At 35.0% G+C, this 24416-nt stretch overlaps 1 protein-coding gene across 2 annotated transcripts; it reads left to right on the plus strand.

Moving 5' to 3' along the window:
• The first annotated feature begins 249 nt into the window (after window positions 1–249).
• Window positions 250–24096, plus strand: LOC127855826 (syntaxin-18-like). 2 transcript variants are annotated; one of them, XM_052391640.1, is made up of 11 exons: window positions 250–421; window positions 3821–3888; window positions 4631–4746; window positions 5363–5440; window positions 6908–6974; window positions 8065–8246; window positions 12240–12319; window positions 12788–12846; window positions 14068–14137; window positions 16548–16628; window positions 23462–24096. In XM_052391640.1, exons 1-11 carry the CDS (start codon window positions 269–271, stop codon window positions 23555–23557), a joined length of 1050 nt encoding a protein of 349 aa, XP_052247600.1. In that variant the 5' UTR covers window positions 250–268; the 3' UTR covers window positions 23558–24096. The 2 variants fall into 2 exon arrangements, with proteins under 2 accessions (XP_052247600.1, XP_052247601.1); XM_052391641.1 differs by lacking the exons at window positions 16548–16628; window positions 23462–24096 and adding an exon at window positions 14399–14686.
• The last annotated feature ends 320 nt before the right edge of the window (window positions 24097–24416 follow it).

Here is a 24416-nt window from a genome sequence, read left to right on the forward strand (position 1 = left end):
CTTTCAACGGTTACCCCTTTCAACCCCTGTCAACCCCTTTCATCTAAGTCTCCAATAAAATGCACCAATACGTTGCAGTCTCACATAGGATACAGAAAATAATAATAGCACGCATGGCTGCTTTCGCTTTAAGGCTTTAAATGAGAAGAGAACATGAACGCTAAAGAATATAAGCACTTCTTTGGACCAAGGAAGGATACAAAATGGTTAAGTGGTATGTAACCTACAAGACTGCAAGGTCTGTGTCAAAAAGCGCTTTGTTGACAACATGGCAGACATCACAAATCTTTTCAAGGCGACAGTAAAGACGCTTAAATCTAAAGATAAAGGCTCGACAAAAATTAAATCCAAAGACGATGCTACCCAGATTCTATCAAAGCCGAAGCAGAGAGGAAAATTTGAATCTCTATCGAAAGAAGTGGTAAACAGTGTTGTATCATATATTTTCGCGTAATCTGTCAAATTCAGTCTTTTCAGATTATCTTTGTTCCTCTTTATATTATCTGGGGAATTTCGTTTGCAGCAACAATGACAGTGAGAAGAAGATCATATAAAATTGAATTTATTTTTACTGAAATAATTATTAATTGTCGTATTGTAATTCTGGCTGTTAGTGTTACAATTTTTGCTTGACTATTTCATATTTTGCGATTTGTCAGACTCACAGTGTTATACAAATGCTTGATTGGTCATTTTCGGCTCAGGTACTAATTACATGTACCCCGGTTACTCTTCAGTACACTTAAATGTACTCTGGGTACAGAAAATATACTAAAATGTACCCAGAAAATCTTAAGCTAAATTTTTCCACATTTTATTTTATTTATTTAAAGGTAATTTGTACTGTAACACTGGCTATATGTGTACTACGTCATTCGTATCTGCATTTCATACTGGTTCTCTGCTTTGTGTGTGAACTATAAGGTTGAATAAGACTACATAGAACCATCAAAACGTTCGCATCCGCTTTCGGGTTATGAACTGTCAAAATGCCACCCCCCCAAAAAAAAACCTGTCAAGATCAACTAACTTTGAAGGCTGCTTTTGGAATTGACAAAAGTAATAAACATGTAGCATCATCCCTGTTTTTAGTTATAACAGTTTCTTTTAGAAATTAAAATGTTTATGAGTCATAAAACATTTGTTGATGTTTCAATGTTTTTTTATTACTAATTTAAATACCAAAAAAGCTCATTGGTTTGGAAAAAAACTCATCGTTTCAGCACAAATGCACTTTAAAAACTCATTGGTTAAAAATGAAAAATGATCACTGATTGAGATACAGCTTGAATGCAATGTTATATACTCGTCAGGTCTTTTATTTAGCCCACCCTATCAATTGCTGGTAACATCCCAGGGCCCTTGCTACACTTTGGGGGATTGGGGCCGGTACCCTTAGAGGGGGGAATTTCGCGTCGTTTTGGGCGAAAAGGGGAATTTTAGAAGATCTTATCACCAACCATTCAACACTTAAAATTGCTATATTTTAATGTAATTTTCATAAATATACATGTAATCAAAGGTTCATAGCACGATACCAGCTGACAACAAAGGTATAAAAGTTTTAATAAAATATAAAAAAAAATTGGAGGGGGGAATTTTTAGCTGAAATAAGGGAAAAAAGTATACTATTTTAAGGGGGGAATGGGGCCGAATTTTGAAGTGTATTTAAAACGTTTGAACAATCACTTTATTTAATGTTTAATTGTCAAGGCCAGGCCAGTTATTGACAGAGGAGGACATGGAAGCATTAGTGAAAAATGTTTAAGGAGAAAAAAACAACAGGGAAATGCCACTGTAAAATTGTCTAATGAAATGTAAATTAACCAGAAACATTGATCTATGGAGAAAATAACAGTCTTTTTAACCTATTTAACAGTAAAAGTAAGACTTGACATTTTTCCCCATTAAGGAAAAACGCGCACAATTTTTCCCCCAAAGTGGAAAATTGTGCGTAAAATTTCCCACATGTAAGGGCTAAAGGCCCCATCCCCCAAAACCCTCCAAAAAACCTGGCTATACTAATGCTCTATTGGTCATTGTTGGCTTGGGTACTTCTTAAATGTACCCTAAGTACTCTTAAGTATACTTAAATGTACCCTGGGAACGGAAAATAAAATATAATAAAAACCAGTCAATTTAGACTGTACCAGAGTTTTATTCCCTCCTCAAAAATAGATGTAGAAAAGCAAACTGCCAGATACAAAATCTTTTTGAACAAAAACTGCCTCATTAGGCTTTTACAGTATGAGTTTCGATAATATGGAGGCCATTTTATAAAATATTGACAAACATGTGAACATATTAAATTGGATGGGTACCAAACAGTGTTTTGTACGATTTCAAGCGAATTTGTTGTAAAATTCAATTGTTTTGAACTGTTTTATGGCGGGGTAAAAGCTTCTGCTGGGGGAATTTTTCGGTCTGGAAAGGGGAAAAAACAGCCTAGATTGCTGGGGGAAGACGCCGATATTCGGCGTCTGTTATATAAGGTAAAACACCCCTGATAGCTCTTATAAATAGTAAAATAATCAAGTGAAAATTGTAGCACTAACAGGCAGTATTACAATATGACAAAAAATGTGTCTCATGTATGTCTATAAAATGCAGTTTTATATATTTATGCCCCCCTTCGAAGAAGAGGTGGTATATTGCTTTGCACGTCGGTCGGTCGGTCTGTCGGTCGGTCCATCCACAAGGTGGTTTCCTGAGTATAACTCAAGAACGCTTGGGGCTAGGATCATGAAACTTCATATGTACATTGATTATGACTTGCAGATGACCCCTATTGATTTTTAGGTCACTAGGTTAAAGGTCAAGGTCACGGTGACCCGAAATAGTAAAATGGTTTCCGGATGATAACTCAAGAACTCATACGCCTAGTATCATGAAACTTCATGGGTAGATTGATCATGGCTTGCAGATGACCCCTATTGATTTTGAGGTCACTAGGTTGAAGGTCAAGGTCACGGTGACCCGAAATAGTAAAATGGTTTCCAGATGATAACTCAAGAATGCATATGCCTAGGATCATGAAACTTCATGGGTAGATTGATCATGACTCGCAGATGACCCCTATTGATTTTGAGGTCACTAGGTCAAAGGTCAAGGTCACGGTGACCCGAAATAGTAAAATGGTTTTCGGATGATAACTCAAGAACGCATATGCCTAGGATCATGAAACTTCATAGGTAGATTGATCATGACTCGCAAATGACCCCTATTGATTTTGAGGTCACAAGGTCAAAGGTCAAGGTCACGGTGATCCGAAATAGTAAAATGATTTTCGGATAATAACTCAAGAACGCTTTTGCCTAGGATTATGACACTTCATAGGTACATTGATCGTGACTCGCAGATGATATTGATTTTCAGGTCACTAGGTCAAAGGTCAAGGTCACAGTGACAAAAAACGTATTCACACAATGGCTGCCACTACAACAGACAGCCCATATGGGGGGCATGCATGTTTTACAAACAGCCCTTGCTATGACCTGTTTCTGTTTATTTATGCCAGAAAATAGTTTATGTTGCTAATATTACTGATTAAAGCGCCACCTGGATTCCAGACGGCAACTTTACATGAAAAAAGCGGTTATCAGTTGCAACTCCCAGCAGCGTGAATAGTGTAAATAGCTGGGAGTTGGCGATGCATGGGTTATTGCAACTAACTGTATTCAGAGGTATTGCATGATTGCAGTTTCTTACATTGGCAAATATCATTCTCAAAAAAAATACTTTCCTAATCCTATGCGTATAAAATTTGGCTAAATTTTATTTGCTCTTAACTTCAGATGAAAACAATCATTGTCTTTTTCAGGTCTCTACCATAAGCAAACTGAAAGAATTTCTACTTGAACACAGAAAGGAATATGTGAATGCCGGAAGGTAAACATCGTCCTGAGAAAAGTTTAATTCTTTATATAGTTGCCACTGACAGTGTAAAAAACAACATCTTAAACTCCAGAAATTGTGTATAGGGAAAAGGAGTAAAATGAATTAACCCTTAAATTCATACAAAAGTAAATTGTTTTTTATTAGATTTAAAGAATTTTGTCAGATACTGATGTCCAAAATTGATTTTGTTGTTTACTGATTTGGATTCAACAGACTTCACACTAAGTATTTGAAATTATTATTTTAATAATCATCACTTTTTTTCAATTGGAAATTAACATTTCATCTTAATAGCAGATTTCCAGGTGTTGCAGAACATGCTTTCACATTAGTTTTTTTTTTTCAGTGGATAAACTTAGAATCAAAATTTGAATCCATTAGAATCTTTAACTATTCAAACTATTGTATTGAAATGAACAGGTTAAAAAAATAATTTTACTCGTTCTTGTCAGTTTTGTATTAGGAGTGTCTTGCAAAAAATGAGTCTTATGCCATACGCTCCCAGCACACCTCAGGACCAGACGTCCCCATCATTCAGTTTTGTCAAGCACTACCCTGTGCGCTATTAAAACATGCAAGGCTTGGTAGTGTCACTCACTAGAGGACAGTAGATCCTGGTCTGGATTTGTGATGGGGCAATTTTGTCTGGAGCTATGTTGGCGGCAGATGGCATAAGATCCATTTTTGCAGGTTTTATCACATTGCATTGGTATTGTTGTCTCACATTTGCCAGCCTTCTGAGTGGAGAGACATCACGCATGACGGACACTGAACGAGAGCACATCGACAATGAAGCTCAGAACATCATCCGCAAGTGTCAGGAAACCCTGGCTACCATATGCAAAAATGGTAAGTCTTGTTTAGTAAATGTTTAAGTTAACCCTTTACCACTTATATATTTATTTTTAGGCATTTGTAGTCGCTGAGAAAGTTAAATTTAATTAAAAGACCTGTATTACTTGATTCAAGTTTGAAGGCTTCATTTCCAACTCTAAGATACTGATGAGTAGCAAACAGCATAAAACCTGAACAAACTGCGAGTTACTTGTACGCTGTTCTTGTTTTATGCTGTTTGCACATAGCCATGTTCGCTATTCTTCTGAGTGGGAAAGGGTTAAATCTGGGAACTCAAATTAATAAGTAATAAGCTCATAACATTGTAAGTTTGAATTAAACACTTTATTAGTTCATTGTTGTGAATGTTCTTCTAAATTTTGGTGTTTTTACTGTGGCTAAAAAAAAAGGAAAAATAAAATAAAAAGCAACCATGTTAACAATGAGCACAATTCTCTGGAAAAAAGATATTTATAACTACTTAATGTTACACCTTAAAGAAAAAACTGAATTTTAAAATTAATTCAATATAAACATGTATACAGTTTAATATTCTTGTTTATAGAAATACATGTAGTGTTCAGCTAGAGAGTCACATACAAGGTGGTTAATGCAGTGTTTGCATTTCTAGCCGAGACAGAAAGGGTTCATCCCCAGGTGAAGGAGCACAGAGAGGGAGTTCTGGCACTGATCAATGCATACTTGAAAAGTGAGTTGTCACTAACCTGTAATCCCTCATGTGTGAGTAGGGCTGAAATGTGGCGAGTAACACACTGTTTACCACTTAGATACGTCGTTTTTACCCATTTGTAGTCCCGTAGAAAGTTAAATGTAATTAAATACCTTTCTCACTAAATTTAAGGTTTAAAGTCTTCATTTTCATCCTTAGATACTGATGAGCAGCAAACAGCATAAAACCTGAACAGTATGCGAGTAACTCGCAGGCTGTTCTGGTTTTATGCATTTTGCACATAGCCATTTTCTCTTTGCTTCTGAGTGGGAAAGGGTAAAATGACCCATCCTAGACAATAGTGTTCCATATTGAATAACATATTGCAACTTTTGCGGACTTTTTTTTATGAAACATTGTTTCATTCAGTGTATTTAAGTGATTTAAATAGGAACACAAATAAATTATTACATGTCTTTCTGGATGGAAGCTCATAAAACTGGTACCCAAGGTCATATAACGTCATTTTACTCTAAATGCATGAAAAAAGTAATCAGTTTGTATAATTTAAAGTACAGAATATCTTACAATATAATTTTTATGTCCCCGGTAGGGTGGGATATAGAAGTTGAACTGTCCATCAGTCCGTCTGTCAGTCTATGCGTCCGTCCGAAAACTTAAACATTGGCCATAACTTTTGCAATATTGAAGATAGCAACTTGATATTTGGCATGCATGTGTATTTCATGGAGCTGCACATTTTGAGTGGTGAAAGGTCAAGGTCATCCTTCAAGATCAAAGGTCAAATATATGGCTTCAAAGCGGGCATTGTGTTTCTGACAAACACATCTCTTGTTTTTATGAATTATGTAAAGTGTGGAATTAAAGATAAATAAAAATATGACATACGTTTGCTGCCCTTCAGTTTATAGGATGAAGTCATGGAATGTCAAAATGCAAGGCAATGCTACAAATTATTGTCTATTGACTCTTATTTGTTTGTACTATTCCCTCATTTCATTGACCAAATAAAGAAAACATTAATCAAATTGCATGTTTTGTTCTGTTGCTTTTTTCTTTAATCACATCTGTTTTCTAATTGAATATTTATCGTAAAAGTGGATGGGACCAGCAGCCTTGTTCTTAGTATCTCCTCATTTTCGTGTATCATGATTTATTGTATCACGTTTAGACTGTAATTATGACTACCTATAAAATTAGAAGTTGAAAAGCAAAACACGTTATTGTGTATTTCAATATGTATTTTATAATATGGCAACATGACTTTATTTAAACAAATTGAAAAAAAAAACACTTAAAAAAATTATAGGTCTTAAAAGAAATTGTATGTGTAATTTGGAAATGCAACGATTTTTATTGTTAAGTGTAAAACAAAATTTAACTGTAAAAAGGTCATTTGAATGGTATAGCCCTTTGTATAAAGTGACACAATATAATTAGTTATGAGTGACTTTGATTTGCAAGCAAACTTGTGTTTATTTTCAGTGGTGACAAAAATCTACAGCGAGCAAAGGGCAGTAAGAGTCAAAAGAGTCGTTGATAAAAAACGCCTGTAAGCAACAGTCTAAGAAATATGGGATATGTATTTGACATACAAGTTATATGTTTGAGATACACGAAATCAACTTAAGGTGCAATCAAGTCTGTGTATTATATGCATTTCTTTGATGGCTCCATTATAGGAAAATCCCAAACTTGTGTTGCTAGAAGTAAGTCTATTTGTGTGTTAATTTTTAAGAAAAAGCTTGTTAATATTGAGTTATCGATAAATAAGTTAATACAAGTGGATTACTATGTGCAGGGCTTTTGATGGAAAATACTCAAGTTATCAAAGGTAAACAGAAAAATAAGAGAAAACCTTCACATAAAACCGTTTCATGTGAAATTGTATATTTGAAAGTGGGATGCTTTCCAGAAGCATTAATTGGGGTCGGCGGCCATTGTTTCTTATATATGTCAGTCTTATTCAGATATAAAAAAATAACGCTTATTGATTTTTAATCAGGTTTTCCAAAGGAAAAAACTGGTTATAAGTTTGGCGAATGTCTGCGGGCGGGCGGGCGAAACGAGCTTGTCTGAGCCATAAATATGTTGTTCATTGAGATTTTAAAATCATTTGGCACATTTGTTCACCATCATTGGACGGTGTGTCACGCGAAAGAATTACGTCGATATCTCCAAGGTCAAGATCACACTTTGTGTTCAAAGGTAAAAAATGGCCATAAATGATCTTGTCCAGGCCATCACTATGTCATTCATTGTGAGATTTTAAAATTACTTGGTACATTTGTTCACCATTATTGGACAGTGTGTCATGCGAAAGAATTATGTTGATATCTCCAAGGTCAAGGTCGCCAGGACTAAACATATATTGAATTTGACACAAGAGGGATACCTAGGAACAATCAGTAACAATGCACATTTTGAAATGTCTTCCTTTATCATACTTTTTTTTTCAAATTGAAATCACGGTCGCCACGACTAAAAATAGATTGAATTTGACACAATGGGGGTAACTAGGAACAATCAGTAACAATGCACATTTTGAATTGTCTCCCTTTATCTGACTTTTTTTTTCACATTGAAAACCTGGTTTTGTGACAATTTTGTCTCTTGTTATATTTTGTGTGGGTACATGCCAGTGCCCGGATAGAGCCAGAGAAACGCCCAGCCCGCTTAAAGTCCTATTCGCAGAGTGAGTCTGACCTCCCAGATAACCAGTCTACCAATGCACAGTCACCGTTACCTGGGCAGGCAGACAACCAGTCAAGCAATGCACAGACACCGCCACATGGGAAGACAGACACCAGCAAGATAAATACAGGTGATATGGGGATGGAAGGAAATATTATATTTTTAGACTTCAAAAAAACATGTGACACTGTAGAATGGAATCTCATGGTAGAAACACTAAAAAAGTTTGGTTTTAAACAAGGCTTCATTAATTGGGTCAAGACATTATACACAAATATTTTCTCTACAGTCACAAATAATTGCTGGATGTCAGATATTTCCAAGTTACTAGGGGAATTAGACAAGGATGTCCACTATCATCGTTATTATTCATTATTGTCGCCGAGGTACTTGCAAATAACATTAGAGGAAGTCCAAGGTATACACATTAAATCCAAAAATACACAAATAAAACTAATACAAATAGCCGATGTCACAACTATATTCCTTAGAGATACTCATGAAATCCCAAGCGTACTAAAAATAGTCAATCATTTTGGAGAGGTGTCAGGTTTAAAACTTAATCAAAATAAAACTGAGGGCATGCTAATTGGTAAATCTAAAATCAACTCAATTATCAAAATACAAGATGTTATATTCAAACCCGCTGTGAAGGCTCTTGGTACTGTTTTTGGAATAAACCGAGACGAATGTGAAGTCTTTAATTGGTAAAATAAAATTTGTGATTGCAAAACCCTAATAAATGAATTTAGCAAACGAAATTTAACCATCTTCGGAAAGGTAACGGTGATCAAATCGTTATTGTTACCAAAGTTAGCATATTTAGTACAAAACATATTTACCCCTAAACAAAGACTCAACGAAATCAACTCAATGCTTTTCAAGTTTTTATGGAATAACAAACATGAAAAGATAAAGCGATCAATATTAATTGGCAAGAAGCTTGGAGGTGGTATAGATATGCCTGACTTTGAAGTTTATTCAAAATGTTTAAAAATTAAATGGATTAAACTTTTATGTAATAACGATGAGGCAAACTGGAAAATTATCCCAATGCTATTTTTTTAACCAATATGGAAATAACCAATCTCTAAAATGAACCTAGATTCGTTAAAATCATAACCTTGTGTCCAAAAGAAAATCCCACTTTTCTACACAGACCTTGTAAACATCTACATTGAATGAAACAATATAAAACCGAAATCAAAACCTGAAACGTTTATTGATATAAGATCCCATATATTGTGGGGTAACAAATTCATTAAAAACAAAGGAAAATGCTTAATGTTCGCCAATTGGGTCGAATCAGGGACATTATACATAAATGACATTATTACAAACGAAGGAAATGTCTCAGAAACAGTTATCTTACAAAAACTAAAATCAAAACGAAACTGGTACCCCGGTAAGTAGAGACAAATATACTTAAATTAGCCATACCTACACAATGGAAGGAAATAGTTAAATCAGATGAATCAATTAAATCAAGCATAAAAATTAAAACTACAAACCCTTATGACAAAAACCTCGACTTAAATGCCATAAGTCATAAAGATATTAGGTCCATATTTATGACAAAACAATTCACATCACCCTATCAGCATAAGTATTGGGAAACAAGGTTAAACCAACAAATAAACTGGCAATCAATATATTTTACTATACACAAATTAATAGTGAATCCAAAAGTTCGACAACTTAAATACAAGATATTACACCGCAATTTACCCACAAATGAAAATCTTTTCAAATGGAATATATATAATTCCCCATGCTGCTTATTTTGCCAAGAGTTAGAAACTTTCTAGCACTTTTTCCTAGAATGACCTTTCGCTACCCAATTCTGGAATCATGTTAATTGCATATTTAAGAGCATAGGACTAAATAAACCCATGGACACTTTACATAACATAACCATAGGTTACAAAACACAATATGCAGCATACCACGACATAAACATTATTTTAAGTGAAATATGCTTCACCTTCTATAAAGGGTATATGCAAAGTGAAAGACGAACGCGTCAAGTAGATATGTCTAGCATTTTCCTGGACGGTCTACTGATGATGGAAAAGCATTACAAAACAAGTGAGACTAAGCATCATTTACTATCAAGGTTCAAAGTCCTTTTAAAAGAACTGATGAATAATTAACACTCGTTTCAACTCTCTTCCTCATCAAACTATCCCTTTTTTGTTGTTGTTGTTTGTTTGTGCGTGTTTTTGTTTTCTACATCCCAAACCAATCACGCAAAACTTAACCGACCGACAATATTCCATTTCGCTTTCACTGTGAATGCTGTATTATGCGATGTTACTCTGTTTATCTTTTTTACCTTCTCATTGCCATAATACATACATCGCAGTTCCCTATGTTACCTCGTAGAGCTTACTCAACGATGTGTCTTTTTTAACAGCAATATTTAATTTCTAAACAAAATTCGTCAAAATGTTGTCCTACCTAGTAACCTTGCGTTATAATGTTGAAGACATCTTACTATGTTTATATTGCTTTGTTTTCTAAGATTTGCTTAAGTTAATATGAAGCCTAAGTAAACGCTAACTACTTCTTTCAAACATGATGTGAAACTCTCCTACAACCTTATGTTATTTTTGTTTTGTAAATGTACAAAATCTTACACAAAGTTTTGCACTGTGCTAAATGTTAAAATGTAAAAAAATGAGTTACTTGTAATATCGAACTTATCTATCTTGGTAAGAAGAATGTATCGTTTGTGCATGCCTTATATGCATGTTTATACAAATATGGGTATGTTAATTATGTACTTGTATATTGTTAAATAAAATTAATATTAAAAAAATATAAAAAAATAAGAAAAATAAATAAAAAGGAAATATAAAAGTGGAAAATGCATATTTCAATACTCATTTACAGTTTGAAATATAACCAAAAAAATAAATATTTTTTCCCATATAGGTAAAAGTGTCAAATCATGCCTGGAAAAATATTGTTATAGGCATCAACTTGAAATGTCATAGGTTGGTAGTTCTTATTTACGGGCTTTGCCGTGTACAAGGATCATAACTTGCTTTTGTGTGGAGCATATCTTGCAAATTAAAACAAAAATAATTTTGAAACTTTGTAGGTAGGTAGATCTTATAAATGGGTTGTTTAGGCATTAAAAACCATAACTCTTGCTCACTCTTTATGTATACGTACTACAGTAAATTGTTATTTTTTCTGCTTTAATTTTCTTCCCAACATTTATAACAACCATCAAGATTATCAACTTGAAACATAAAAGATATGTAGATATCATTGTAGAGTTGTGCTGTGAGCAAGAACCATAACTTGATTCTTTATTTTCAGAGTATTTGACTTTTGTTAACTTGTTATACTCATTTTTGTGTAGAGCACATTTCCTTAATTATAAGAGGCATCAACTTGAAAATTAATACAGTTGTATATAGGTTGATCTCATTAAGTGGTTGATCAGCTCCTAAGAACCATAACCCTTGCTCCCTTTCTTTTTAGATTTATTGCCCTTTGTGATTTTTATGTAATTAAATTTATTTAAATTTTGAGCATATCTCAAAAAGAAAAAAAGTTAAGACAAAAGTGGATTCTTATAAACACATCTGTTTTACACTGATTTTCCTATTACATCTTGAAAACTATAAGAGGAATGATCGAATGATCGTTACACTAAATTGGTAGGTAAATTTCATAGATGAGATGTGCACGTCTGAAGAACCATAACTTTTACTTTTGTATTTTGATAGTTATTGCCTTTTGTTAATTAATTGCGTTTAATTTTTCATGGGTTATATTTTGCCAAACAATATATGATGTATCAACTTGACATTCATAGGTAGATAGATCTCAATGAATAAAAGTACACTGCCCATAAGCCATATCTCCTGGTTTCAAAATTTCTAATTTATTTCCATTGTGATTTTTATGGTGAAAGTTTGCCGAGGACATAACTCAACTATAATCATAGGTTCAATGGTGCAACTTTCTATATAGGAAGCTCTTATTGCTGGAAAACCAGTTCTGAACATTAACTATTATTGGCCTTTGACAAAGGGTATGCGGGGGGGGGGGGGGGGGGGGGGGGGGGTTATAACTCAACAGTGAAAGTTGTAGTTCACTCTTGAAGGTCGTGGGAGGGTGCCCAGTCCAGGTCCCAGTCACATGGAGGACAGTGATGATGACATCTCACCCGAGGAGGCACAAATGGTAGGCTCTCTTTGGGTACTTATGTCTCAACCAGTAAGTGTTTGTAAGAACACACTTATGTATCAATCATTAAATGTTTTGATTGTTTGTAAGGACACACTTATGTATCAATCAGTAAATGGTTTAATTGATTGTAAGGACACACTTATATCTCAATCGTAAATGGTTTAATTGATTGTTAGGCAAACAGGGACTTACCGGTATAAAAATGTAAACAGTTTGAATCATAGCATACTATTTTTGGTGATTATTAAAATGCCAATAGAAAATGTTGCTACTGTTTTAAGCATTACACTTTGTATGCTCAAACCTTTGATAACTGGTTAATGTATTCACAGGGTTATGTTTCGTGTGTGAAGCCAATTTTGTTTGATATAATATGGCCATGAAGAACAGCTTAATTTATGTTAAATAAAACATTTAAACACATCTGCTTGAATACACAACTGTGTGTGTTGCTATTTGCAGTTTGAGCAGGAAAATAAAGCCATTTATGAAGAAATGAATAGTTTGTCAGAAGAATTAAGGTAAACAGCCAAAGCCTATTTATTTATGAATTTAAAGCTTAATATCATTTGATTTTTTTCCCAAAAGAATTACAGTTGCCTGTTGTATTAAATAGGTGATATTTCTTGTTTGATGTAACTGATACAAAAGCACGTTTTTTGCAAGAAAATGTTATAATCCGTACATACAATTTTAGGCAATACAGGATCATTTATGTTTTTAATATTGCATAGTCATATATATATATATATTATATTATATATATATATATATATATATATATATATATATATATATATATATATATATATATATATATATATATATATATATATATATATATATATAAATATACATCAGCATAAAGTTTTGTCCACAATTTTTGAACACTTTAATAAATATATTTATACTGGTTAAAAAATCATTTTGCATTGGTTTGTCGCAGATGTGTATGTAACCTGTTTCCACGATAACAAATGATGACAGTGTGCGAAATTCAGATTTTAAAGTAATAGCCCAAATTCTTATACATATATGTAAAAAGTAAAATTTCTAACTAGCCCGACTATATAATTTTGTTAATGCCCACTAGCCCGAATGATATTCTCTAGCCAAAACCCTTCGGGCTAGTGCGAATTTCGCACACTAATATAATTGAAGGAGTCGCCTTTGGATGTCACGGGCCCTGTTTATCACATGCCACTTAAAAAGTTCATGGTTATGACAAAACAACCTAATACAGATCAATAGGTTTTTGCTTCTCTCTAATTAAAGCTCAGAAACTCTTTCACTTATGTTTTGATCGCACTTCTTCATTTATTGTCTTAAATTTTCCGTGTGTTGGCTGGTAAATGTACAACATACCAGAAAAGTACATAACATACACGGCATGAAGTGTGTTGACAATATGCGCTTATGCTGAACATTCTACCTAAACAAAGTTAAAGCCATCAATACAGCTTTGCTGCATTATGGTTTCTACATAAATGTCAAGTTATATCTAACAACTGAGTGTAATGCATTTAAAGTAGTGCGAATTTTGCACCAAAAAAATGCATGAAATGTGTGTCAATTAAGTAATAATGTATTTCATGCCATTAATTTGTCTTTAAACTATTTAACATTGTTAATAATTGTTTGCCTGGTATTGAATTGGTTGATTGGTCAACCCGTGGAATCAACACAACTAATGTCAATTTAATAATAATGATTATACTGTTAAAGTTTGCATTTTATTTCAGTAAAATACATGGAAAGGTTGTAGAAATAGCAAGTCTTCAAGAAATATTTACAGAGAAAGTTTTAACGCAGGTATGATCAGTTCTTATGGGTAAAATTATTGCTTTTATAATACAACTAAAGCTACTGGTCTAGATGGTATTCCCTCTCGATTTATTAGAGATGGGGCTCCAGCTATTTCGTATCCGATTAGTCAAGAAAGATGATAAAACTGCTGGTGGCAATTAACGCCCAGTTTCTATTTTAAGCATTGTTTCCAAGGTCTTTCAAAGGGTTGTTTATGACCAGGTAGAGTCCTATTTCAAAGCCAATAAGTTGTTTTATAAATTTCAGTCGGGTTTTCGACATGGCTATTCCACTGATACATGTTTTATCCATCTGACGGACTTTATAAGGTTGCAAATGGATAAAGGTCACCTTATTGGTATGATACTTTTAGACCTTCAAAAGGCATTGATACAGTGGACCACTCAACTCTTCTTATGAAACTTAGTGCAGCTGGCCTTGTTGATGATATCTTGAGATGGTTTAGGTCATATCTTTTTGATAGACAGCAGCTTGCTGATGTCTCGGGCACCTATTCATCAACTGCTGGTATTTCTTGCGGGGTGCCACAAGGGTCAATCCTAGGTCCTCTTCTGTTTTTTATATGTAAATGACATGTCAGCTGTGGTAAAAAACAAATTATTATATGCAGATGATTCAGGAATTTTAGTTTCAGGTAAATTTAAGTCTGTCATTGAACATGCTCTTAAAGAAGATTTGCTTCTTGTTAGTCAATGGCTTGTTGATAATAAATTATCACGACATTTAGGTAAGACTGAGTCGATCTTATTTGGGTCTAAACACAGACTTAGGTCAAATTCATCCCTTGATATAACTTGTAATGGCATTGTGATTAATCCAACTTCTCCAGTCAAACATCTTGGAGCTATCATAGATCAATCTCTGTTTTGCAGAAGGCTAATGCCCGGTTGAAATACTTTATCGTTAAAAGGATTTCCTTACCCAACATACCAAGAAACTCCTTATTATGCCCTTGATTCAATGTCACTTTGATTATTGCTGTTCAATATGGTACCCCGGTCTAACTCAGTTGCTTAAACATAAGCTACAGGTTACTCAAAATAAGCTAATTAGGTTTGTTCTTAATCTTGACGCCAGGTGACATGTTGGTCCACAACACTTCCGCTCTCTTAATAGGTTACCTGTCAGCAAACGTGTTGACCAGATTATCCCCAGTCATGTTTTCAAGGTCAAAAATGGTTTAGCTCCTGATTTTATGGGAGAGTCGTTTATCCCCCAGGATTCTGTCCATTCATATAAGACAAGGTCATGTAGTAAGGGTGCTTTTGCAATTCCAAAGGTCAAAGGTTTTGGCTCCAAGTCCTTCTGCTCTCTTGGTTGCTCCTTGTGGAACAGCCGACCTGCTGACATATCCAGTATAAGAAGATTACCTTCATTCAAAATAGCAGTTAAGAAGTAACTGATGGACAGTTTATAATTTTATCATTTTTATATCATTATTATCTTTGTATCATTTTTGTTTCGGTATAGGAATATTTTAATCAGTTCATATAGATCTAGTCATTTAATTTTTTTTTTATAATTGCTGAAGTTGTGATATTGTTTTTATCAGCTTTCTTTAATTGATATTAAATTCTTTTTTATTAGGTTTTAAGGACATTGCGTTATGTGTAAGTTTGTGTATTAATTTCAAGTATTTTCTAGCTTTTTTGTAATCCATAAAAATATTTCTTTATATTCCTTTATAGTCTATTCCGTACTGTGAATACAAAATGCCAAACATAGATTTGTACTGTGATAATATTATTAGGCCAATTATCTGTGATATCATTGAACAATGTGTACTAATATGAACTTTATTATAAGGTTAATTGTTTAAAAACTACTTGTTGTTATTTAAGTCATGCCACCAGCACAAAGGACCACAATGGAAATAAGAGTCGCTCTTTTTTGTGTTATCCTTGGGTGTTTGGTGTGCATGTCATGGCTTATTTATTCTCTTGTGTTCTACTATTCTGTATTATACATGTTGTTTTAAATGTCCATGTATGTGTATTCCATACTGAAATAAATCAATCAATCAACCATTAACATTTGACTTATGTTATTGTTACATTATTGCGAAGTAAAAATAAAAGGTCTTTTCCTATAATGATGAAAACTTGTCATAATAAACTGAGTTCAAAATGCAACAAGTAGATCTTATTGTCAATGTAGTGTGTACTGTACTGGAATGTTGCAATATGGTCATTTTAGAAAATAAATCATTTGAAATATCCATCTTTAATCATTCAATACATTAAGTGTGTTTCTTAAAAAACACCAAGTGCTACGTGCATGTTGAGGATTTCCTTTCCTTGTCTCAAAAAATCTGTTGGACGGATACTAATTACCTTTACATGAATCATATTAAAATGTGGTTACTGTATAACAACACCCATGACATTCTCTTTAGGAAGAAGACATTCAAAGAATAGCAGATACTGCAGTCTTCACCACAGAGAATATTAAGGACGGAAATGAGGAAATAAGGGAGGTAAGTCAAAGAATCGGATCAAATCCAACGTGAATACTTCATTGTCATCATCATAATTCCAATCTTATCCTGCATTTTAAGTTAATTCCTTTTGAGCTCAACTGAGCACAACGTGCTCATGGTGAGCTTTTGTGATCGCCTTTTGTCCGTCGTCGGTTGTGCGTCAACATTTGCCTTGTGAACACTCCAGAGGCCACATTTATTGTCCGATCTTCATCAAACTTGGTCAGAACATTTGTCTCATTGATACCTCAACTGAGTTCGAAACTGGGTCATGCTGGGTCAAAAACTAGGTAACTAGGTCAAAAAAAAGAAAAACCTTGTGAACACTGTACAAGTCACATTTGATGCGCAATCTTCATGTAACTTTGTCAAAATGTTTGTCTAAATGATATGTTGGTTGAGTTAAAAAATGGTTCCGGTCCCTTGGAAAACATGGCCGCCAGGTTTCGGGGCAGCATTCCTTATATGGCTATAGAGAAACCTTGTGAACACTATAGAAGTCACAATTTTTGTCCATTCAATATGAAACTTGGTCAAAACATTGGTTTAATTGATATCTCGGACGAGTTCGACAATGGTCCAGATCGGTAAAAAAACATGGCCGCCAGGGAGTGGGGCAGTTTCTCAATATGTATATAGTGAAAACATGTGAACACTCTAGAAGTCACATTTTTGGTCCAATCTTCATGACATTTGGTCAGAACATGTGTTTTCTGGATATGATGGTTGAGTTCCAAAATGGTCCAGATTGGTGGAAAAACATGGCCACCAGGGGGTGGGGCAGTTTTCTCTATATGTATATAGTGAAAACATGTTAACAGTCTAGTTGTGATAAGCCATAGTGTTAAAGAAAGATAACCTGTACATACTTTCTAATAGTTAACTAAAAGTTTACTCCCTTGTATAAAACCTGGGACTTCTTTCATAAAATGTGGTGTACATAAAGACAGTAGTTTGCATGCAATTTAATAAACCTATGTCATAAAATAACTGTACATGTACTAATGCACTGTAGAGCCTTATCTTTGATCTTTACTGATAAGCCAAGTTAACCTACTGGTGTATTTAGCAGACTACTGTGCTATGAAACTGTTTCTATGGCAACCTTGTTATTTGGCATTTTCTAAATAAGAAAGACTCTTGATTGAAATAACTTTTATAAATTCTTCTTATTTTTTTACATTTGAATCACTGGAGTTTTCCACTCTCCATAAATTGTGTTCTTTAGATTAAGTTAGACTTATTTTATTAACTACATTTTTGAAGCAACTTCTAGACTAACAGTAACCAATATTTATGCCCCCCTTCGAAGAAGAGGGGGTATATTGCTTTGCTCATGTCGGTCGGTCGGTAGGTCGGTCGGTCTGTCGGTCGGTCTGTCCACCAGGTGGTTGTCAGACGATAACTCAAGAACGCTTGGGCCTAGGATCATGAAACTTCATATGTACATTGATCATGACTTGCAGATGACCCCTATTGATTTTGAGGTCACTAGGTCAAAGGTCAAGGTCACGGTGACCCGAAATAGTAAAATGGTTTCCGGAAGATAACTCAAGAACGCATACGCCTAGGATCATGAAACTTCATGGGTAGATTGATCATGACTCGCAGATGACCCCTATTGATTTTGAGGTCACTAGGTCAAAGGTCAAGGTCACGGTGACCCGAAATAGTAAAATGATTTCCGGATGATAACTCAAGAACGCATACGCCTAGGATTATGAAACTTCATGGGTAGATTGATCATGACTCGCAGATGACCCCTATTGATTTTTAGGTCACTAGGTCAAAGGTCAAGGTCACGGTGACCCGAAATAGTAAAATGATTTTCGGATGATAATTCAAGAACGCATATGCCTAGGATCATGAAACTTTATAGGTAGATTGATCATGACTCGCTGATGACCCCTATTGATTTTCCAGGTCACTAGGTCAAAGGTCAAGGTCACGGTGACCCGAAATAGTAAAATGATTTTCGGATGATAACTCAAGAACGCATATGCCTAGGATCATGAAACTTCATACGTAGATTGATCATGACTCGCAGATGACCCCTATTGATTTTGAGGTCACAAGGTCAAAGGTCAAGGTCACGGTGACCCGAAATAGTAAAATGATTTTCGGATGATTAGTCAAGAACGCTTTTGCCTAGGATCATGACACTTCATAGGTACATTGATCATGACTTGCAGATGACCCCTATTGATTTTCAGGTCACTAGGTCAAAGGTCAAGGTCACAGTGACAAAAGTGGTATTCACACAATGGCTGCCAGTACAACGGACAGCCCATATGGGGGGCATGCATGTTTTACAAACAGCCCTTGTTATATCAGTTTTTTTGACAGATTGTGAACTTCTTTTTACATTCATTAAGGTATTTGCTGTATTTGTTCATTTTTAACGATGCATAGATTCTTAAGACTAAAGTTAGTTACTTTCATTAAAGCTGCTTTGGTTTACTTATAGATTAATTCTTTGAGTGTTTTCAGGCGTATCTGACTGGACGCCTTTAGTTAATTGAATAACAACCAGTAAGTGTGTTATAAATGAGCGTTCTTTAATTAGACTCGATAAATATTTCCGTATTACTTAAGTGCTCACAAAGTTGCATAACTCGTAACGGTCCCGTGACTGGTTCACGTGCGTAAGCGAACGAGACCACTCTACCACAGTTGTTTATAGTAAAACATTGTGAATATTTTTTGTCACATTTTTAGTTCAATCTGAATGACACTTGCTGATCTTCACACATGGTGACAATTTTTATGAGCATAATATTTTTTGCTCATGGTGAACTTTTGTGATCACCTTTTGTCAATTGTCTCTCTTCCGTTGTGCGTCACGAATATTCGCCTTGTTAACACTGTAGAGGCCACATTTATTGTTGGATCTTCATGAAACTTTGTCAGAAGATTTGTCCCAATAATATCTTGGACAAGTTCAAAAATGGTTCCAGTCTGTTGAAAACATTTCCGCCATGGGGCCATTTGTTGTTCATTCTTCATGAAACTTGGTTAGAAGATTTGTTCTAATGATATTTTGGGCTGCATAGAACAGGTCATTTCTTTTAATCTCAGGTGAGCGACTTTGGGCCTTTCAGGCCCTCTTGTTTACTTTGAATTTTTGTTGCATGCTTATTATAACGTTCTACATATTAGGATATGCATTGTTTGAGAAGGAGGGGTAGGGTAGAGTGGGAGTAAAAGATCATTACTTGGAAAAGCTTGTGTTCTGTGCAAAATTGACAAACTTTTTGCCAGACAATATTTACTACAAATACTATTAAATTAAATGTTCCACTATGTTCACCATTTGCCAGATTTGTTTTACAAATGCTATTAAATTCAGGGGTGTCAATTTTCCGGATTATTCCGGAAATCCGGATTTGAGCCGTCCAGGGTTGATTTTGAGGTGAATGTAAATCCGATGAGTTTGTTTAAGGCGGTTGGGGGTAGGGACAAAATTCTTTTAGTGCGGGATCATTTCAGAACGAATATTGTTATAGCATCGTCGGCATTCCGGACATTTGCGCTTGGTACCGATTTTATTTATTGATTTCTGATTGGTAAGCGGCTGGCACTGACATGAGCAGGCACTGGCAAAGTAAAGCACTGCAATATCATATTTTAAAACAATATGTTTATCAAATTATATATTGACTGCGTATTTGCTAGGTTACTGGTTTTCATTTTCTGCAGTCAAACGATATGCATATTTAATTACATTTGCAAATGATGTATCGCGACATGTTTTCGGACAGTCGTTTTCGGATACGCTTGTTTGTTAATTACATTTCGCAGTTCTTAATATCATTTGTTTAGAATGACAAATACACATGCGGTGTTATGGATGGTTTGGTTTATAAATTTTCGCATTATACTCACCAGACATTGCACCTACAGTACAGCAAAAGCGGCACAAACAAAATCTGCGGCTACACCACGGCCAGATTATTAGTACGCGGCGGCCGAATCGTGTGTTGACGCGGCGTATCGCCGTGGCACTCGGCATCGATCAGCGCATCGACGCTGAGTCTGTATTTACCTCGCGTACTTTCGCGGAGTAAATCCGCCGCATACGTACGCGGCGGATCGAGTGAAAAGATATCCACCAACATGTACATACATGTATGTGTAGCGTAGAATTAATTACGCGCAACTGTTAATGTTTCGTTCGCTTATCATTATTAAATTTTTAATCCGAAACACACTTCCGAATTTTAATGCTAACGCGACCTTTGGCAAATTCTAGTATCAAATAAACAGTGCTAAAATATCCTTTGTTTCATAAAAAGCGCGCGAAAATTATGCAGACATGTAGAACGTCGTTTGGAAAGTTTGGGTTTATTTTATGTTGTATAAATACATGAACATCACGTCAGGCGTAAATTGCGTGTTCAGTGGAAAAACGCCCAATTAGACTTTATTTCATCATCTCTATAAATAGAAACAAATGCCAAAATGTATTTGATACTAAAGGAAATATCGAGAATGTTTGTGTATCGTAAATATTTACCAGCATTTGCTTCAAAATTGGAATATACGAGATTATCGGTTAATTAGTAGCGATATTAACTGTATAATATGATCAAAATAGAACTTGTTTATATACGCATATTCAAACAATAGTTATAATAAGCTGATAATTAACAAAACAACAAATACGTCGTCACCGTCTTGATTATCGATGTGGCTTCAAACTGCTAATTTTCTCAGCTTAAATATAATAGCAAAATCAACATGCAATTAATTTATAAATCCATCATATGCTGGAGCCTTGGCCACTTGTATGTGCGAAAACATATTTACGCGACCTTGTTTATGTGTGAAATACATACACTATGGGCGGGAAACAAACTTAATTGGCCAGACACATTAACTATGCTTACATGTATATGCTAATACAATCCGCGCACAATAAATGTATTATGATTTTAATTATAATTATAATTGTTCTTTCAAAATTTGTTAACTACATGTAACTAATAATTTTTAAAAGATGTTTTATTTCATGATGCGCATCGACTCGGCATCATGTCGCGGATCGCGGCATGCCTCGGCGGACAGATGCGAAGTTTCGCGGCGAAATGCGACTTACTGACGCGGCTTCAACGACTCACGCAGCATCGACTCGATTCACCTTGCCGCCGCGGATCGCGAAATACGTTTGTTCCGCTTTGGCTGTACTGTAAAAAGACTATAAAAAAGAACAATAAGCTAGGGCTCGGGGGGTTGGGCCCTCTCTTCCCTTTATCCTACGGCTTAATTTTCCGGATTTCAAATTTGGGCCAATTGACACCCCTGTAAATTAAATTGTCCACCAATCATGATCCCTTGAGAGCCAGAAAGCTTATTTGCTATCTTTGAAGTTATTCTTAGTTTTTTTACAGTCATTTCTTGTTTCTTATAAGCCATTTTGACTTTAAATGAACTTGTCATTTTTAGACAATTTTTTTAAAACAATCCCTAAGAAATAATGTACAAGTCAGATAGAAGAAAGTGCTTTTATCTATTTGAGCTGTGTTATGTGAAAACGGGGCTTAATGCATGTGTTTAAAGTGTTGCCCCACATTAGCCTGTGCAGTCAGCACAGGCTAATCAGGGACAACTTTTTTGCCTAGAATGGATTTTCGTTTAAAAGAAACTTCGGTAAAACAAAAAAATAACATGAAAGCAAACATTTTATTTCCTGATTAGCCTGTGAAGACTTCACAGGCTAATCTGGGATGACACTTTACACACATACATTAAGCCCTGTTTTCCCATAGTGTGGCTCATTTACCATCTATATCCTTGTACTCACCCTTGATCTAACTGACTTGTGGTTGATTTACCATCTATATCCTTGTACTCATCCTTGATCTAACTGACTGGTGGCTCATTTACCATCTATATCCTTGTACTCATCCTTGATCTAACTGACTAGTGGCTCATTTACCATCTATATCCTTGTACTCATCCTTGATCTAACTGACTGGCGGCTCATTTACCATCTATATCCTTGTACTCATCCTTGATCTAACTGACTGGCGGCTCATTTACCATCTATATCCTTGTACTCATCCTTGATCTAACTGACTTGTGGTTGATTTACCATCTATATCCTTGTACTCATCCTTGATCTAACTGACTGGCGGCTTATTTACCATCTATATCCTTGTACTCATCCTTGATCTAACTGACTTGTAGTTGATTTACCATCTATATCCTTGTACTCATCCTTGATCTAACTGACTTGTGGTTGATTTACCATCTATATCCTTGTACTCATCCTTGATCTAACTGACTGGTGGCTCATTTACCATCTATATCCTTGTACTCATCCTTGATCTAACTGACTTGTGGTTGATTTACCATCTATATCCTTGTACTCATCCTTGATCTAACTGACTGGTGGCTCATTTACCATCTATATCCTTGTACTCATCCTTGATCTAACTGACTTGTGGTTGATTTACCATCTATATCCTTTTACTCATCCTTGATCTAACTGACTGGCGGCTCATTTACCATCTATATCCTTGTACTCATCCTTGATCTAACTGACTTGTGGTTGATTTACCATCTATATCCTTTTACTCATCCTTGATCTAACTGACTTGTGGTTGATTTACCATCTATATCCTTGTACTCATCCTTGATCTAACTGACTAGTGGCTCATTTACCATCCATATCCTTGGACTCATCCTTGATCTAATTGACTTGTAGTTGATTTACCATATATATCCTTGTACTCCTCCTTGATCTAACTGACTGGTGGAACACTTACCATCCATATCCTTGTACTCATCCTTGATCTAACTGACTGGTGGTTGATTCTCTTTTTCAGGCTATGAGGAAGAATGCAGGTTTCAGAGTGTGGATTCTTTTCTTCTTGCTGGTGTTGACATTTTCTCTACTTTTCCTTGACTGGTACAGTGGATAGCAGGCTTTTATAGTTATTACTGGGCTCCGTACATTTGGCGAATGACTAATGTCACTTGATTGGGTTTGATATATAGCTGTCTCGTGTTTTTAAGGTTTCCATAACATTGGAAAGAACCACTAAAATATAACAAACTTACAGGTGGAATATAATCTAGTGCATCATTGTTAAGCCATAATTATGCCTTGTTTGTAAAACAAATTTATGTACAAATAATTGCAATATAACTTATAATATGTGTTCATGTGTTTAAAGATATTCAAGATAATGCATTGAATAAAATGTCAGAGGATATGAATGTTGTCATTTACGCATATAAAAGTCTAATTTAAGTCTAATTGAAATGTGTTGAATACACATCCACATACTCAGTTTGAAGCCATCACCAGGTCCTTCAAATAGGTGGGATAAACATCACAAGTTATGGAGGGTAAACTTAAGTAATGCCACTACTAAGGATGCACTTGTGTGTTTAAATTATTGATGCTCATGTAAAAGGTGGCCATTTCGTATTAAATAAACTTATAAGATTTGTTTTAGTTACTGTACACTTTAAAGTTATCAATCCTTGAGGTGAAGACAGTACTAATTATTGTACTGTGGGCTCCCATTTGTTCAACATTGAAATGTGGGCTAACAGATCAACAGCCTTTAAAAAAAGGCAGTTTATTATTGTTTGTTTATAAGCCACAACCAAAGAGTTATGTGCATGTAGCATTACCGTTGTTAGTCCATCAGATAACTTTGTTGCATTCAACTCAGTAACTAAAATGTCTTAAGTGATGAAGCTTTCATCATCAGCATGTGAGATTGAGCAATTGGGTATTTTGGTTCTCTTTGTGTTTTGAACTAATCTTAG

The sequence above is a fragment of the Dreissena polymorpha genome, chromosome 13, assembly GCF_020536995.1.
Source record: "Dreissena polymorpha isolate Duluth1 chromosome 13, UMN_Dpol_1.0, whole genome shotgun sequence".
NCBI classification, from domain to species: domain Eukaryota; kingdom Metazoa; phylum Mollusca; class Bivalvia; order Myida; family Dreissenidae; genus Dreissena; species Dreissena polymorpha.